General features: G+C 38.2%; 1 protein-coding gene across 2 annotated transcripts in view; it reads left to right on the top strand.

The window, feature by feature from the left end:
- CRACR2A (calcium release activated channel regulator 2A) overlaps positions 1–19,560 on the top strand; it is a 54,377-nt gene that overhangs the window by 32,890 nt on the left and 1,927 nt on the right. Inside the window, exons 9-16 of one of the 2 annotated variants that reach the window (XM_008921134.2) lie at positions 1,456–1,527; positions 3,157–3,202; positions 4,018–4,109; positions 5,398–5,722; positions 10,503–10,635; positions 12,464–12,545; positions 13,644–13,758; positions 15,415–15,516. In XM_008921134.2, coding sequence (XP_008919382.1) covers positions 1,456–1,527; positions 3,157–3,202; positions 4,018–4,109; positions 5,398–5,722; positions 10,503–10,635; positions 12,464–12,545; positions 13,644–13,758; positions 15,415–15,516 — 967 coding nt within the window. The remainder of the gene's footprint in view (positions 1–1,455; positions 1,528–3,156; positions 3,203–4,017; positions 4,110–5,397; positions 5,723–10,502; positions 10,636–12,463; positions 12,546–13,643; positions 13,759–15,414; positions 15,517–19,560) is intronic. The other variant, XR_003916352.1, reaches the window with a different exon arrangement.

The following is a 19,560-nucleotide window of genomic DNA, read 5'->3' as shown; positions in this document are numbered from 1 at the left end:
CAAACCAGGGAGCCTGACCAGCAAGGTAAAACATAGCTTATCACAATTCACACAAAGCCTAATAATTTTGGAGGTTCCAGTTCAAATTTATGAATTTCAGATTCTGACCCCGAATTTAAAAAAAAAAAAAAAAGAAATATTTACAATTTGTATTTTGACGGATAGAAATGACCTTTAAGTGACATATCAACCTACCTATCTTGCCTCCAACCTTCTGCACAAAGCAGAAGTTATATTACCCTGAAGCTGTAATTGGCAGAAATGTTCACTGAAGTCCATTTTAAATAAATGCTCAGGGATCTGTAAAACCCTCTCACTACCAATGGAGAGCACATGAATGCCAGACATATCTAACCAGACTCTATACATTTCAGCAATGAACTGTGTAACTCAGAGCTTTTGCTGTTCGCCATATTTCAGGGTAGAGCAGAACATGTTCAAATGTCATATTCTTTTTCTCTTAAGCTCCATGCCAAATTCTACTTAGTTATTACATATTTATTTTTTTCTTGAGGGTTTAAATAATGAACTATTTTGATTAATTATTGTTAAGGAATGGCCACCATGTTTAGAACACAGTTTTTAGGTTTGCATGTTTGATGTGTGTTTTGGAAGTAGACAGTAGAAATATTCCTCCTCAAGGTGGTTTGTTTCCTCTTTGAGGCTTCTCTTTTCAGATCCAGAACAAAGACTATGGAATGATCTGATTTTAAAGCTACAAAGGAAATCTGCCCAGTGGTCAGACTGATGAATAACACTACTGCATTTACAAAGCACTTTGGATTCAATAGTGGTTTATGGAATTAGAGTTCAGCCCTGCTCAACTGCACCTGCAGTGTTGCTTTAAACATCCCTATCAGTCTGGTAAGACCTGAGCTGTTGAAGCAGGTGTAATGTTCAGACAATGCACAGGAAGAACTTGAGGCTTCACTGAAAGGCAAAAAACCATATAAGGCCAGACACCAAACTGCATTATGTCAAAGTGAATAATGTTAAAAAGGCTGCATAACTGTCAGGAGTTGGAAAGAAATTGTAGGGATTGTAGATGTGTGTGAGCCTGACATATGGTTCCAGCAGCAAGATAAACTCTAATTTTGCATAAAATATTAACTGTTTTTTAGTGGCCACGAGTGAGAAGTATTTCAGCAGTGTATCTTCTCTGAATGCTTCAAATGCCAGTATCAACATTTATTAAGCTCTCTGGATGAAGAAGTAAAAAAACCCATATCTTTTTAAAAAAGAACCTCTACTCCTTCCTCTGCTAACTCAAACTGCTGTGGTACTTTAGGCCTTGTATTGAATAAATTGTTTTAAAGTGAATAACCATTCATGCAGAATATAACCTACAGGTTTGGAAAAGCTGAAATCTCAAATGTAGATACTCCTAGGGGGAAGCATTTTAGCAGTGTTCTTACCATGGTTAGAACAACTTTTTATTTTTTCTTTTTATTACAGGGAGGTGTACCGAGTGACAGAAACCTTACAGAGAGAGAAGTCAGGGCTTCTGAAGCAGCTGGATCTTTTAAGGTAACACAGACCTTACATTCAAAAATTTCTTACATCATTCTAAAGAGGTACATTAAAGGATGACATTATGTTGGAATATGTACTGAGTGTAGGTATCTGGGTGCTGACAGTTTCTATGCCAGAGAGAAGAGGCTGAGGCTGTCCCATGCTGACACACAACACAGGGCACAGCAGAAACATGATGGTGCTTCTGGGAAAGCCTCTGTAGGAATGAGAAACAAAGCACTTTTGAGAGGGGAGTGAGAAAAAAATGTGTGAGAAAGCCCTTCAGACACCAAAGTCAATGAAGAAAGTGTGGTAGAAGGTGCTCCAGGCACTAGAGCAGAGAGTCCCTGGTAGCCTGACAGAGCCCATACAAGAGCAGGCTCCTGGCAGGAGCTTGGCCCATGTAGAGAAGCCCATGAAGGAACAGATTTTCTGCCAGGAACTGTGGGCCATAGGTGATCCACACTGAAGCTGTCCATTTGTAAAGGACTGCACCCCATGGAGCAGTTTGTGAAGGACTGTAACCCATGTGAGGGAACCCACACTGGAGCAAGAGAACAGTGTGAGGAGGAAAGAGCCACAGAGAGAAGCTGTATGGACTGACCACAAACCCCACTGTTCCTCATGCCCCTGTGCCAGTCAGGATTGGTAAGGAGGTAGAAGACATGAGAGTGTAGGAGTGAAGTTGAACCTGAGAAGAAAGGGGGTTGGGGAGAAGGTGATTTTAGTTTTGACTTTGTTTCTCATCATCCTATAGTTGAGTCTGTTTTGTCTGTAAGGGTAGTTGCTAAGTAATCTTCTTGTCCTTACCTTGACCCACCAGCTTTTCCATCTTATTTTCTTGCCTTGTCATATTGAGGAAAAGGACTGAGACAGTGGCTGACTGCATGTCTGGCAGCCAGTCAAGGTCAACTTGCCATAGGATAATGACACAAAAGATAGCAAAAATGGTTACAAAATACTTTTTTATGCTCTTTTCTGGCATATGGTAGAAGGCTGTACACCTGAAAGATATCCTTTGTTTTGGCAATTCAGTGTTGCAGGACAATCTCCTTTCCAAAAGTCAAATGTGAAATGGAACAACAGTGAACTGTTCTAAGCTGGTTCTGTGGTAGAAGCCTGGCTGCAGGACACAAAGCATGCTAAAAGGCTCTGTTGTTTCTGAAGCAGTAGGAGTTGAACCAGAGTAAATGTTCTTTCCCCAAAATGCTTGTTTGAAAAATGCTATCAAAATAAAGTTAGCTAACATTTTTTCTCTTTATTGATAGACTTCAAAGTTTGGAGCTGTGTTCAGACAACCATAGCCCTCTCATTAACGTGCAGCAATGTTAGGTTTTGTTTGCTCAGTAGTCAGTTTGCATGGGTTATACATTGCACCTGCCTTCATTGACTGCATTTCCTTTGGGAGGCCCCATTTTAAAGTTACCTAAAAATTTCACATGCTTGAGAGAAGGCTCTTATTTTGCAGTGTGTTTTCCATAGGCCACTCTATGTGGTATGATCTTGCCCGCTGCAAGTAATGGGGACATAGGTAGAAACATCTGACAACAGAGGTTGTTTCTGCTCACTCAGGCTGTAGTGGCTGCTCATTAGGGTCAGCAGTTCTAAAACTTGGCCTCAGTGTTTCTTTTGTTTTCTTTACAGAGAGATGAACAAACATCTCAGAGATGAACGTGACATATTTTTACAGGTAATCATTATTTTCAAACCCAGTGTTGAGCAAACACATATCAGAACAGCCTCAAAAGGGGATCAGAAGGCTGTGCCAGAGACAGACTTTTGTGCTACTTAAATCTTGCTCCATTTTCAATTTGTATTATCTTTTATTCTCACTTGAAAAAAAGATTTTTAAATTTGCTGAACAATTTTAAGAGCTACGTGTTCAAAATTATAAAGTTGGAGCTATCTGGAGAGAGATGAATGTGCTTTAGAAGAAACTAAGAATGCAATCATGAGGGGATGAAATAATCTAAAAATTTAACAACTAAATTGTGTTAATCTGTTTAGTCAAGGGTAGCTAATATTCTGAAAAGTTTATACAACAGTACAATAACTGAGTACCTGAATCAGTATGTGAATACCTATTGGTACTGAGTAAGAGCAGATCATATTAACTTTTTAAACAGCAGCAGAGAATGGGCCTCTAAGAATTTCCAGAAGAATCTTGGTGTAAGGAGACTAAGGTCATTTAGTTTACAGTTGTTTGTGTTCTTAGTCCTACAAGAGCTGCTGGTGTAAAAAAATGTATCTATTGACTTTTTTTCATGACATTATGCTGTTTTATTGTCATCCACTCAGTTTACAAAGCAGATGAATTCTTGCAGGATCAGGAGTTTCCCTGTTGTGATTTGTTATCAGTCAGGATTCTGAAGCATTTATACCCATAGGATTTTTTTTTACATTTTTTTCTTTCATATGCATTGCACTATTTAAGCATTAGGAATGAGGGCAGTTAACTACAATGAACAAGAGTAAATTAGTAAGAAGTATTCTGTATTTCTGCAGAAACGCAAAGCAAGTGTTCCAAAAGCCAGCTGGAAGCAAAGATCAGGGTCTGTCATTGGGAAATACATAGAGGGGAAGATGCTGCCTAACAGGTAAAAACTTTTTTTTCATGTGTTCCCTATTTGAGTATGATGAAGCTCATAGAAAGAAGATGAGGAATGTTTTCTTTCTGATACCTTTGGACTTTTCAAAGCATGCATTTCTAAAGTGTCTATAAGATTGCTGTGCTCATTAAGAAATTTGAAAATAAAGTGACAAGTTTTCACATAAAACTGCAAAGGCAAGGGATTTTTCCATTGTGAATGACTATATGCTGGGAGGCACAAAAGCTGTCCCATTACCCCATGTATGATGAGTATGGTTTCCTTGGTAACTTCCTGAAAGAGTCCATCTCCTGTCACTGCAGAGAATGTCAGTCCTGTTGTAAAGTATGAGATGTGCAGCTAGTTAAACAGAAAGAATTTGATTCTCGACTGTGTGGTTGTAAACTTGAAATCAACAGGAACAAGATGGTAATCTCAGTGAAACATTAGCACTTCCTTTGAGATGAGAGGAGCTGGAAAGTCTTAGTATTTCACTTTGAAATAGTAGCTAAGACAGTGACCCTGAAGGCACTGGGTCATGAACTGTAAGGAGGGAAAGCTTTCAGAGGTACAGTTTAGTATGTTCAGTACTGAGAAGTGGAGCATCATTGGCAGAAGCAGTTATGGCATAAAAAATCATGCTAAAATTTAGGTAGGAAGGACCTCTGATGTCTCCAGTACTATCTCCTCAAGCAGGTCTAACTCCTTAGCTAGTTAAGGTTGTTCAGGACATTGTTCATTTGAGTTTTTGAACACCTGGGTGGAAGTCCCACAGCCACTTTGAGCACCTGTTCCTTTGCTGCAGCAGTCTGTTGAAGAAATTTTGTTCCCTGTATCAGGTTGGCATTTCTTTTTTTGCAGCTTGCATCTGTGGTCATTGCACACATCTGAGAAGACTCTGGATATATTTTATCTACACTCTTCCTTCTGTTGAATCCCCACTTAGCTTTTTTTTTAATCCATGTTAAACAAACCCATGTCCCTCCTACCTGTTAAAGACAGAATTAGGTTACACATAGGAAGGATCTGGGTTGGGAAGCTGTATTATTCCTCAGGAATGGAGGTGGGGAGTGACAAATGAGAAAATCACAGTAGAGGTACTTCAGCTATTCCATGAGATTAGAACTGAGGTTAATCTCATGTCTAATTCTGCTTCAGTAGAGATTGGACTGAATCTACTATGCTTGCTGTGAGTAGTAAAAAACATGGGAGATTAAATTCAGTTACACTAGAATAAAGCAGTAGGAACCAGCTCCAATATGTTTTTGTGGTGTACTTTCTTTTTTTCTCTGTCTAGCCATTTATCTGAAGAAGATGATATTTTCAGTAACTCAAAGAGAAGGGATTCTGCTGGACTGAATGGAGTTCTCTCTGAAGAGCCTGATGCTGGAATCACTGGAGGAATGTCTAAAACATCACGTCTCCAAAGAATAATATCAATTGAAGAAGATCACCTACCCCAGCTTCTTGACAGGCTGGTTGATAAGCAGCTGAACAGATGGACTGGGGAAGATGGCAGTACTTCTGAGATGGAAGTGCATAAGAAAAACACAGAGCAGTCAATGGAACACTCGCCTTCATCTTCTAGAGAGCAACCTGTAGGGAAGGAAACGCTGTCAAATGTAAGAGGACAAAGGGAACCTCACCTTGAGTAGTGTGAATTTCTAGGCCCTATGATTTAAGGAGGATGTGAAGGTCCTTGAATGCATCCAGAGGAGGACGACAAAGCTGGTGACAGGGCTAGGAGGCATGTGCTGTGAGGAGAAACTGAGGACTCTGGGCTTGTCTAGTTTGGAGAAATGGAAGCTGAGGGGCAACCCCTTTGCTCTCTGCAGCTCCCTGAGAAGGGGAAGTGGAGAGGGAGGTGCTGATGCCTTCTCCCTGGGATCCAGTGATAGGATGTATGGGAATGGTTCAAAGCTGCCTCAGACTTGGTGTTAGGAAACGTTTCTTTACTGAGAGTGTGATCAGACACTGGAACAGGCTTCCTAGGGAAGTGATCCATGCTACAAGCCTGTCAGTGGATAAGAAGCATTTGGATAATGCCCTTAATAACAGGCTTTAACTTTTGGTCAGCCCTGAAGTGATCAAGCAACTGGACTAGATGATCGCTGTAGGTCCCATCTGACTGGAACTGTCCTGTTCTTTTCTATTCTAAAGAACCTTGGAAAGCATGAAATGGTGTTGAAGGGTAACGTGTTATTCTTAGAATCTGAAATTATTTAGTCTTCTGTTTTTAAGTTGAAGCATGACAAAATAAGCCAGTGGGAGATGGAAATATACTGCAGATAAATGTTGAAGGCGGTAACTGCAGACAGTGTGTGCATAGACTTATGTCTGAAGGCCTGTTTAGGAAAAGCAAAGTTAAGGCTTGTAATAGATGATACAAGAATATCCGCTGAAAGGTAGCAATGGCCTTAAAAAAGAAGACTTTTTCTGAAAAATCGTTTGGTTTATTTTTTGGTTTTTTTTGCTACGAAGTGGTATTTCTCAAATTCTGATACTTTTGAGTCAGTTTTGGTAGCTGTTACATTATCTGAGAAATAATGAGAGAAATATCATTACTTTTTAATTATTTTTTGAAAAGACTTAATTAGCGAGTAGAAATCCAATATTGTTTTCAGCTCTAGCTTGTATATGCATGTTAGCAATGAATTCACAATGCTGTAATAATCCTTACAACAATATGCTGGAAGGAACATTTCTGATGAGTTTAAAGTTCTGCTTGCACTGCTATTGCTTCAGAGCTAGCTGTGCTTGTTTTCTAATTTTAGTATCATTGTTAGGTATTACTCATTTTTAGATTCTTGAAGCACATATTAAAAAGATTAAAGTATAGGAAAAAGAGGTTTGCTTGGTCATAATTATATAGTTCTTTTAGAAGAAGCAAGCATATCTTAAAAATTATGGTAGAATTATGCCATGGTTATATAATAACTTCTAAGTGGTACCTTTTAATAAAAAGTCTAGGGTACAGAAGAGAGCTTCATCTTTTGAAATTATTTAATTCAATGAATGCTTTTTGCTTGCTGTATGACTTATTTCGTATCAGATTTTCAAAGGATGGCATCATTGGACTTCAGGACAGCAAATGTCAGGTACCTCATCCTGTGCAGCTAGGGCAAACCTGTCTTGCCTCCTCTGTTTCAGCAGTCATGCCCTTTGAAAGCACATCCTCTCAGCTGGGTAGGAACTAGATCTTGTTTCTTATTATATTTTTTTTCCCATAAACGGTTGACAGCAAGCAGGGAGTGGAGAGAAGAAACCATAAAATTTCTCACACCTGGTTGTTGAAAACATTTTATTTCAGTTTGTAAAGAAACGTGGTGAGGGTAAACATGAAGTTAATTTCCAAAGGTTACTTAGAACTGGGAATTCCTTGTTTGTTTTCTGTCTATGAAGTGCCAGTGATTTAGCCCAGCCTTTAGTTTGGATTGGTTTTTTGCTTGTTTTGTTTGTTTGTTTGTTTTTTAAATTTAGTTTTAAAAAAATCCCCAACAATACAGCAGCATACTCCTTTCTGGTAAGCTCTGTCCATGTGGCACTGAAGTATGTGCATGGTTCTCTTGGCCTGCCAAGGACTATTCAGTTGATGGCATTTCATTGCTTAGGGCAGTCTCTGTGCTGTGTAAGTGTCTGACTGCTGCTGTTTGATGTGAGTAGTGCATTGTCTCCTTCCATACGTGCTGCAGTTTCAGTCAGATGAATTTCTCATACAACTTTGTGTTTCCTAAATGATGGCTCCTGGGTTCACCACTTTCTGAATATGAGATTTAGACATCAAAAGCGATCTTGTTCCATACAGTCCTTGCACACTTATTCCCTCTCCCGACAGCATGCCTGAGCTAGAAGAAGTGATATTCAATTAGTAGGTGTTTTCAGGTCAGCTCTGCATGTAATGCTTAACTGGAGCTGAAGAAAACTTCAGAAAAAGGTAACTCGCTACTTGGTGCATCATGAGTTATGAGGTGTGAGTCTCAGGGCCACATGTCAACTAGGCTGTCTTCTGCAGCCAGTCTTTCTCTTTGCTTGCATTTTGCTGCCCAAAAGCTGAGCAGTACAAAGGAGTGTAGGATCTAGAAATACTTGTGCAAAGGGGGCAACACTTGTGTATAATGGCTTTGTACTACTTCATTCCATGATCTCGTTGCTTACTATACAGAACTCAGGGTCCTGGCTGCTGGCATTAAACCTTCCTATTCACCATATATTCACAGTAATTTAACTCCTAATCCTTTATGACCCACTGTATCTTACAGGTGAACCAATGTCTGCACCAACCATGTACTGTCCAACAACTGCCATTTAATCTGGGAGTTGACAATCAGGTAGAACATTTTTCTGAGTGGCTATACAGATGAAGTGGCAGTTAGCATTAGCAGAAATGTGATTGGGAAAACACCTGAAGGAACCATAATGGAAATTAAAGCAAAATGTTCTGTCCAAAACCTCTGCCTGAGATGCAATTCCTCTCCCCTCTGTTATTTCAATATGGCATATGAACCACTGGGTTTATACCTGTCATCTTCCACATTTGTGTTAAATTGCACAAAAGCTAGGTGTGTTACTTGACCTGACTACTGTTTAGATAAGGACCGCTCAAAAGACCCATCTAGGGAAGACTTTTTCAGACTGCATTGTAAACTAAACTAAATTTCAATCTACTGCTATTCCATTTTACCATCAGCACTTTGTTAAAGCAGACTGTGAAGTAGCTTATACCTTAGTATAGTGTTCAGATGCATGTTTATAATCAAGTTTGATTATTAAAGTTATTTTCATCAGTGGAATTGATACATCTCAGTGAAAAATGACTTATGCTGGGAGTTGAGCTGAAGGCCTTTGGTGTCTTTGAGTCTTAGTGCTACTGAGGTGTGTATGACCACTAGGGACAAGGTATTACAGGTCATGTAGTCCATATATTTAGTTATTGTTCTCAGAAGTGCTGTGAAAATGCTGCCAAGCTGATGATTGTATGTTAACTTTTTTTAATTTCCCAGAGCACACAGTCTAATAAGCTGGGAATGTTTTTCAGCAGAACTGAAAATGTGCTTTATATAAATGTATGTGTACTACTAGTAGCATACAGTTGCAGTGGGGTTTGGGATTTTAATAGAAAAGGAGGATAAGAAACCTCTGTATAGTTGTAATGGGCTATTAGCCCAGCTCATGAAAGAGGCATGTACTTTTGTCCCCGAAATTTCCAGCAGTGAATGATTTTATTTTTTTCATACTAAGGAAGACAGCAACTTGAGGTTTTGTTGTTTGGGGTTTTTCCCCAATAAGCGCATCTCTCTGTTTCTTCTTTCTGCAAGACTTCAGTATATTTGTAGAATACACTTCCAAGTCCAGACTTCAGTGTCTCATTCAAAGGACTGTTGGGCAGTGAATTCAGTTCTTATGTCTTCATGAAGGCAGCAGTCTTGAGAGTTTTGCACCTCAAATGACTGGCAGAGGGCCTTTCCCTCCCTCCTTTCCCTCCTCACAGCCCCCAACTCAACATACTAATGCCAATACCATCATGATCTTGCTCCCCTTTTGCAGCATTGCAAACAAACTTTCGAACTCCCTTTTCCTTCACCTTTACATAAAATAGAAGAGACCTGCTAGGGCACCCCCTGCAAACCAGCTGGTGCTACAGTGTTCTTCCCTAAGCAACTCCTGATCTACATACAAAGCAATAATGACCTACTTGACAGAGGATATAAATATTCTCTCCAGCATTCACTTAGCTTAGCCTGCAGTAAACAGGACCTGGATAAGCAGAACAAATCGTTGTTCCTTCTACTTAAAAAATGAAATGACAGAAACATAGCTGAATGTTTACAGCCAGATTAACTGGTCTAATTCTCTCTCTGTCTCTCTCTTTCCCCCCTGTTTCTGCCTGTAATGTTCAACAGATGCAGAAATGCAGTAATTGGATGGAAGCTCTTGGCTCTATGGTAGTAGCAGAGAGAAGAATCTGGTGGCATAAACCAAAAAATTATGACTTTGCTTCTGTTATGTAGATGAAGATGTGCTGCTTCCTCTGTGTCATTGGTATAGGGCGAAGCTACTGAGCAGAGCTGTGTGAAGCTTTATAAATTTTGATTTGTGGCCATGAACATAAACTGCCAAAATGAATTTTGGCAGTTTCATTCATTTTTCAATGCAGTGTCATGCAAAGGTTCATATTCAGTATACTTCCAGAGCTCAGTGCAAATCACTGCACTTCAAATGATCTGGAATGATGCATAGCAAACATCTGAAATGCTGAGTTATTTTAAGGAACAGAATATTGCTTCATGAGTAATGGAGAACATGATAGGATTTAAACTATTCTTTTTCTCATCTCAGCCTTAAATTGGAGAGGCAACAAAATTTATAGAACAGTTTGGGACTAATTTTTGCTCTTACTTGAAGGAGGAGAGAATAAACTCTGTCCCAGAGCACTTATTCAAGATTATTTTTGTGGGCAATTCGAGTGTGGGAAAGACTTCATTCTTAAGAAGATTTTGTGAAGATCGTTTTTTCCCAGGCACAGCTGCTACTGTAGGTAAGTTTAAGAAACATTATTCCTATTATTATTTTTGTTCCAACAGTACTTAGCGGCTTCTACTGAGATTAGACCCTGTGTTATAAAACAGAAGCATACAGATATTGTATAAGTAGGACATGCAAAATGAGTTCTCCTAAGCTGTGAAGCAGATAATTGATGGAGATGTGAAATCCTGGCAGCACTGAAATAAATCACAAAAATCCTACTGATTTCAGTGAAGCTGGAATTTCCTTATAGATCTCACTATTCTGAAATGGATATCCTGTCCTCGTACTGCTTTGGAAGAGAGCAGGTCTCCTGGGTGTTCTGCCATATTGAAACAGATATGTTGATTACCAGAGAACATCTCAGATAGCACTAGGTGCCTGTGAGCAAACAATTGAATTCTACCCTGCCATCCTCTCCAAATTAATCCAGTCAGAAAGAAGAGCCTAGGCACCAATTAACCTGACCCTTGATGCCTACTTCAAAGTGAGCTTAGTAATTTCCTAGACTTCTAGGTTTTCATTGACTACATCTTTATTAAGTGGAATGGGAGCTTAGACACCTACATGCAATTGTCTATTCATATATCCTATAGACCTATATGCTATGTCCTATCCATGTTGTTTTGTAACTGGCTAATACACTTCTCTAGACTCTGAGGTCTTACACAGTGTGTGCAAATTTTCCAGAAGAAAAGGAATGTCTGACCTTTTTCATATGTTGGCTGGTCATCCAGGGTTCTTGCAAAGAAAATGGCAAGAAAGTATTTGTCATAGCTTTGATTTTTAATGTTCACATCAGTGAGTTTCATAGGTGTGGACTATGGCTGGCAAGATCCAGGCAGTTGAAAAGTCAAGTGAACAACCTGGAGAAGAGTCTTCTCATTGAATTTCTACAGAACAGTTCAAATTTCTTCCCTTGAGATATAAGCAATGGATATGTCCTCCATCCAGATTTTGTAATTGTCTGTTGAAGGAATGCTGACGCAGATACTTTTTCATTACTGCCAGTGGCAAAAATCCCACTGATGTGGAAAATGGCCCCAAAGAAATGGTTGATGCCCTACTGAGATCCCTTCCAACTTGAATTATTCAATGATTCTGTGATTTTGTGATACATACATTGTGATACAAGAAAATGCAGATTGTCATTAGGAGGTAGTGACTGATTGACATTTAAGACTCTAATTATTGTTATAAATATCCAGAAGACACTTATATCTTCACAGGTTAGGGAAACTGGGAGTGGATTAATGTAAAAATTTAGATAAATTAATTTTTATCTCACTTCCATTTAGCCCCTTAATTAGGGGACTCATGTAACTGTAGTGAGCTCATCTTCTATGTTCCGAACAGGGTAGGTAGGGGGTTCTCCACGTGTTCTGTCCATTTATCTTCAGCATTTCTCCCAGGTTCCATTGTCCCCTGTGCTGTGTGTTGTGTTTTTCCACTAATTGCAGAAGGTACTTATGTGTCTACCTCTGACTAAACTAACAAATGTCATACAACTGAAGTTATACAGCATGAATTCCAGGCCAAATGGCTTGGGCTGGTGTGGACTGTCAAATGGCCCCTTGGCTCATGTTCTCTGATTTGGAAATTGACTTACCTTACAGCTTTCACAAAACTGAACTATGCTATTAACATTCATTATTTTATTACTGAAGAACTTCAGACAAATAAAAGCTCTTGTTGTCCTCTGATAGTTGGAGGCTATAGAAATAATTCTTAATGTAATATCTATCTTGTAACCTTTCTGGTATATTTACTATTTGCTGGATCCATTTTTCAGAGATCAAACGGCATATAAGGAGACAACTTACTTTGCACTTCTGTTGCAGGTGTGGATTACAACGTGAAAACTGTCACAGTAGATAATACCCAAGTAGCGCTGCAGCTCTGGGACACTGCTGGCCAGGAACGGTGAGAAACATTCTGTTGTGGTTTAACCCTAGTAGTCAGCTAAGCTGTGTAGCTGTTCCTCCACTCCCCCATCCAATGGGATGGAGGAGAAAATTGGAGGGGTGAAAGTTACGAAACTCATTGTTCGAAATGAAGACTGTGTGATGAAATTACCTCTATCCCAGTCAAAACCAGTATACATTTCAAGGTTTTGCTTCCTTGAATCGTCTATTTGAAGATTAGTAAGCATGGACCTAATCCTGCTTCTCAGGAGAGGAACAAATTCCTAATAGAGCCAGTGGATTCAGTTTAAATCCTTCCCTTGCATCAACAGTGTGCTGATTTGCTGCTAAGTCCATTGAAAAACTGCCAATCTGTAAAAGAGATTCTTGTTTGAACTCTTAAAAGTTTAACACTGCACAATTTCTTTAGGAGGAAGACTGATTTTAAAATACACCTAGAATTATTTATATGACAGAAAATGCCTTAACGGATAACAAAGAGGTTTTTTTTTTACCAAAACAATCCCATTGTAGTCAAAGAACTCCAAATTTCTTTAAGTTTTCAGTGGCAATTTCTTTCCCCATCTCCTCACCTGTTGTGTAATTTTCTGTTACTAAAGAGCATTTAATGAATGGGAAATTTCTCCTCCAATCTTAAAACGAAAGAGGGCGGGAGAAGATGAGATATGCAACTGGTTTTCCAGCTTAACCCAGAATCAATTAAAGAAAGCAGGGGGAACTTTTCCAAACAGTTTTTTTTTAAAAAGCCTTTTCTTTTTAAGCAAATTATTTGTCTTTGTAGTAATTTGTGGGGTCTGGTGCTTCAAGAAGAATGGGATTGCTTACTATGATTTATAATAAGCTTCACCTTTCAAACAGGATCTGCAGTGAAGATCAGTATTACAGCTTCTCTCTTGTCTAGTTTATGGAATTTTTGAATGCATAGGTGAACCATGTTAAGAGGGCTTTAACCTTTACTAAGGTGATGATTAGAAGAAACTGTATGGCAACATATTCCTTTGGGAGATGGAGGGGAGAGGGGGGAATTACTATAAATTTTTCTGTGTCAGATTGCCGCTTTTGTTGAAGAGAACTATAAACACGTTTTTACTTGTAGGTACCGAAGTATTACCAAGCAGTTTTTCAGAAAAGCTGATGGTGTCATTGTGATGTATGATATAACAGCAAAAGACACATTCACAGCTGTCAGGCAGTGGCTGATAAGCATTGAGGTAACATGACATAACGTTAAATCTAAACTCGAGTGTCATTATTCTCTACCTTCTTCTGAACAAGGGCTCTTAGCAGGGCAAAACACAGAGAGCAACATGTTTCATGTGTTGTCACAAGTACATTTTTGCTAATGAGTTTGGTCTGCACAGTTACCACTGAAGGTGTTTTTAATCTCTATCTGTGAAAAAGAATCATAGTTACAGGCTTTTAAGGACTTCAGATATGGGTGTGGGGAAATCCCAGCATGGAATCCTCTGATTTCTCATAAAGGTAATTTAGCTCATGACTCCCATTGGATCACTGCTAGTGTTGAGAGGTGCTTTGGATCAGTGATGGTGATCTGATTATCATTGATCATCACTAGCAGTCTGACAGCCAAGTCAAACCATGTAGCTCATGGGAGATTGACTATATTGTGAACATAAACCATAAACTTAAAAAGATGGTTTGAAGTGCTACAAAGTACTACATTAGTGCTATGAAACTGTCACATGATAGATGGTTCAGTTTCCTGGGAATCATTCTTTCAGCCACATGAAAATAAAATCCTAGACCATGCCACTGAGTGACTTGAGGAAACTAAAAATTAAAACATACTAAGAGTGTAAGCAGCTGAATTTGCTTGTGGCCAGAACAAAAAAATAAAACTCAGGCTGCTGCTATAAAAGGGCTGAGTCATAGTGAGAACAAAGTGTGACTTCCTGTTTGCTCACTGAAAAAGTAAGGGACAAATTGATATGTAAAGATCATTTATCCCGATTTTATTGGGCATGTGCTCTAATATAATACTCTGTTTTCCATAAAGACCAAGAGCTGGCTTTGTGAGTTCAAATTAGGACTCAGTCATTCAAATGTTTCCAAACAGGCATAGTTATTCCACATGAGTAGTCTCACTTAAGTAATGTTAGCATGCATTTGATAAGAGCAGGCCCTTATTAAATATATGATCTTAATAAATCAGTGACTTTTAATTCAGAATGGTAAAAGCTAGAAGAGCTTTTTAGATTTTGATTCAGAAAGATTGAATATTGTGGTTAAAACCTTTTTCCAAGCTGTAATAGTTCACTCTTCTTTACTGACTAATTTTGTTTGCTGCAAACTGTTGCTAAGTTGGACATACGGCCAAGTCCATTTACTGCTGTAGCATTCAGCCCACTTTATGAAGGCACTCACTGTGATAATTATAACCCTTTTCAGAATGAATTTTGATTTCTGTCTCTTCTATGTATTTTTGGGGGCCTATTCTGTGTATTTCTCCACTATTTCATGTAATTCATTTGGCATAATTGTACCCAGGTGTTGTCATTATTTTTCTTGGCCATGTAATTAGAAAAGCAATGGCAATAAACACACAATGTCTGAGCCTGTGTAGCATGGTGGTTTTCTCTCTCCCATTTTAATATAGAGTCTAACGAGCTTCTGTGCTGTTATTAAAAAAATGCCAAGTTAGTGTAATCTAAGCATTCTGTCTTTTTCATGTCTTTTATCCAACTTTAACTCCTGATGTGTTTGTAAGTAAAGTGCCACTTACCTGGCTCATGTGTTAAGTCTTAAATGTCTTGTCATAGCGTGACATTTGTTAGTTTTTATCCTCTTGATCTGTGATTTTTGAATACAGTGCCTCATTCAGTTGATATTTGTTCTTTGTTCTGCAGGAGGCAACTGGGGAGGATGTGCCTGTCCTTTTGTTGGGTAATAAAACTGATAATGAAAAGGAACGTGAGGTCCCTATGGGAATGGGAGAGCATCTTGCTAAGGTAAGGTTCCCTGTACTTAGGGAACTCCTTACAAAGCTTGAAGGTGAAGGTTTTAAAATGGAGTCTCAATGTATCTAAATTCATAGAAACACAGATTAATTTTGATCAGACAAGTATTTTTAAGGATTAGGAACCTCATCACCCTCATCAATTCATCTCTCAGTGATGTAATTGTTGATAATTATAGTAGTTATAACACTGTGTAGATTAAAAGAAAACACCTCAAAACCAAACCAACCAACCAAAAAAAAAAACAACACCAAAAATGACTGGAGAAAAAAGAAATCTAAGAATTCACTCTAACTGTCTCTCTCCTGTGTCTCTTCTCTTTTTGTCTCTCTTTTGTTTCTTCCCTTCCTTTTTTCTCTCTCTTTTTTTCTTCCTTTTCTCTGTGGATGGATTCTTAACAGAGAGATAATTTGGGGACCTTTTCTCCCTCCTACCTTCTGTAAAACCACAGAGACCATCTGTTACTCCTGTGGTAGGAGTAGAAAACATGTTTACTTTTAGTTACTTTCCGTCAAGGAGATAAAATGAGTTAGCAGTCTGCATCTACCACAGCACTGGTTATCCATGGGCATAATTTAAGCATTAAAGAGACTGCAAATACCAGATACTTGTTTATATTCCTGTGTGCCATGCCTATCAAATTTTCTTTTGACTCTTTCTATGCAGTGCATATAGTTTGAACACCAATGCCTGCAGAATATTCATTTATTTAATAATAAGTCATTACAATATTCCTGAAAAATTAACTGAATTGCTAGGAATATACCTACATTAAACAATGTGCTGGATTTCACATATTTACTTGTTTCTCCTTTGAAAATAGATTTACAGCTCTGCTTGCTAGTAATCAAAAAGGGTATTTTCAAAATTTGAAATGCAGCTGAATTTTTCTTCCAGGAAAGATTGCTGCTAGGCACCTCTCTGTAACTGAAAGAATTAAGGCCAGATCTCTTTTTATCTTAATCTGGTTATTCATACAGCCTTTTGAAATCATACCTCCATATTCAGGTTTGTATCTATTATTTTGTTTTAATAGGAGAGAAATATCAGTCTTGAACTTTATCCCTCAAAGATTGTCCCTGTAGGAAATCAGCTTTATTTTCTTTTATGCATGGATATGCCAATAGCTTTGAGACCCTGGAGGCTGGAAGGTACTCCAGAGTGTAACATTGAATCCTTCTGTGAAAAAACAAGTGACACATAAATGCTAAATGGACAGAGAGTAGGTGTCTTACATGTCATCTCACTCTCTAAAAAAACTGTACTAGTTAAAACAGAGATGAATCATTCTAGTATATAGAATTCACAGCCCACCAGGCTATTAATTCTAACATGTCATGCAAAAAAATAAAATGTTTTGCATAAGTAAAACAAAGAAAGTTGTCAAATAAGATGGTTATAATCAAATGAATGGATCTGAATGACTCATTTGAATGTGTGAATGTGCTGCCTGAGGTAGTTAAGGAATGATTAATGACAATGGATTAGTTGAAAAGCAGCATAGATATAATTAAATTATAATAATTTGCCTGCTGAGCTAATAATAACCATGAATTTTAATGAAATATTAATTCTTGCTAAATGACCATGTAATTCCTATGAAACCACATACCACTGTCTCTATTTGTGAATGCAACTGAGTTACTTACTTTGTGAATAATCACCTACAGTGATTACTCACACATGATCCAAAATACACCGGACTAGATGCTGAGATGATACAAATACAGCCATATTTGGTGAAAACAACCTGTTCTTGTGCAGACAAAGAAACAGATTAGCCTGTTGACCCTGAAGTCCAGCAGTTCTAAGAACTGTTTCAATATCTCACAGGATGGGTTTGGTTTTACCTAGCTTTTCCTGTAGTCGGAAAGGAATGTGTACTTTCAGAGGCCATTCCAGCCCAGCTGTGTTAACCCTTGTTTTGCTTCTGTCCAACACCTTGTAAGTCAGGGTACTACAAATTCACATAACTCCTTTGCAAGGCAGGCAGCATGGTTTGTTATTAAAAGGAAGAATGGCAGCCTGAAGAGAGTCCTCGTCATTTGAGAAGACTGGTAGTTGCAGTGTGTGTTACACCTTGAGAAAAGGGAATAGAATGACCATAGGGATCATGGAAATCCATTTGACTTTTTCAGCAGAGGATCCAGAAAGAAAACTCCATTTAACAAATTTCTGTTTAGCTTAGCTTGATCAAGAGATCATATAAGCACAATACATAGAGTATTCAGACATATTGTGAGCATCCAGGAACAGCTGATGTTCTATTTTAATGGATTAGTGTAGCCACTGACAATAATTAAAATAAAATGCTTTATGATAAAGGTGCTGTCCAGGCATGCTTGTATTCAGAATGATTTTATTTTGGCACTGCACGTTTCCTGAGAGATCTTAAGCAGGTCAATAAATCCTTCTCTGTCACTCTTCCTTAACTATAAAATAAGATAGTAATGCCTTTGTCAGCCTTGACTGCAGACTATATGTGCTTCATGGGATGAGCACTGTTTCTGTGTGTTCCTACAGTGTCTTCTTTGTCAACCTGTCAGTGGCATTGTTATATAAATACTGCTAATGAGGGAGCTATTCTCAGAGTGATATTACTTTACAGGACAGAAATCACCCAGCTCCCTTTAGTAATAATTAATTTTCCTACCTGTTCTTTAGATGTCTGCTGATTTATAGGTAAGTTTTTAAAATGAAGTAATTGGCACTGGTCTCCAAGGTTCAATAGCTAATTCTTGGATGGAGATGGATGGCATTTCTTGGCTACTTGTGCTCCTTGGGTATGCTATCAATTAAAGTTTCCTCTTTGAATCAAAGGAATGACACTTTGCATTTCCAGGCTGTCTCCCCTTTCAGAGAAAACCTTTTGCCAGCCAGACAGAATTAAACCATTATTATCAATTGAGTTTAAGTTGCTATCTTTCCATTTAGATTCATACCAGCATAAACGATGTCATCACTGGGAGTTCTCCTCCAGTGACATTCTGTTGTATGTGGGGAAGATGTCAGAGTAGTATCACTCTCTGCTTGACTGACATAAAGTAGCTGTGGGTTTTCTGTTAGAGTTCTGATCAGCTGAGCAGAAAGAGGAGAGTGTAAATTTTATTTCAAACTTCTGTTTGCATAGCTAGCAAGAAATTTGACCCAGTCAAATTTTATCTTAAACCTTTTCTAAGAAAAGCAAGAGAATCATAGGGTTACATAATTGTAAATGTTATACAGAACACTGGTTAAAAAAAAATAGCTATCTAACACTAACATTGCCTGATTTCTTCCTTCTCTGCTCTTCTGTGCTTATGTGGCCATCCAGAAATTACTGTGAGTGGTTCAATCCTGTTTTTCACTAGAACAAACAATACAGCCATTGGCAACGTATACAAAACTAACATTTGTTAACACCGAAGCCCTTTGTTAATGATTCTAAAATAAACTACCATATTTATGATGTTTCTTTTCCCCACTTTTTGTCTCTGAAATTTTGTGAAGACAACAAAAATTTACAGAAGTTGTGTGAATTTTGAAGCATGGTGTATACATGTAAAAAAGCCCAAACCACAACTGGAATACCTGGTTATTTTAATGGGAATCTTTGAAAACTGAATTGTAAGTGTCTTATGAAAAGTGGTTAAATAAATACTAATGCAGTAGTCACAGTTTATAACAAACAAATGAAAATTTGCAGATGTGATTGTAATTTCCTAAGGTACTGACTTATTTATCTGAATTTTAAGCTACTGCCATAAATAGCAAGAAGACACATAGAAAAGTGGAAAGTGACTAGAACCTTGAAATCTGGATGGGTAAAAGGACATGTTCTAAAACCATAGAGGCAGTGTAGGTGAGCTGTAATGTAGTATGTTGTGGAGGTAGACAGATGTCTATTTTGGAGGATTATCTGTCATTCCCTTTCAAACTTCTTTGCAGTCACAACTGCCAGGTCAGGCTTTTGTGCAGATAATCTCTTGCATTTGCATTTATGGTGATAAGACTTCAGCTGAAGTGCAGAGAGTCTCTCCAAGACTTGATCATTTA

This window comes from Manacus vitellinus, unplaced genomic scaffold (genome assembly GCF_001715985.3).
Source record: "Manacus vitellinus isolate BGI_N305 unplaced genomic scaffold, ASM171598v3 scaffold_83_pilon, whole genome shotgun sequence".
Lineage (NCBI taxonomy): Eukaryota > Metazoa > Chordata > Aves > Passeriformes > Pipridae > Manacus > Manacus vitellinus.
The sequence above is the reverse complement of the archived record's forward strand: the minus strand, read 5'-3'. Positions and strand labels throughout refer to the sequence as shown.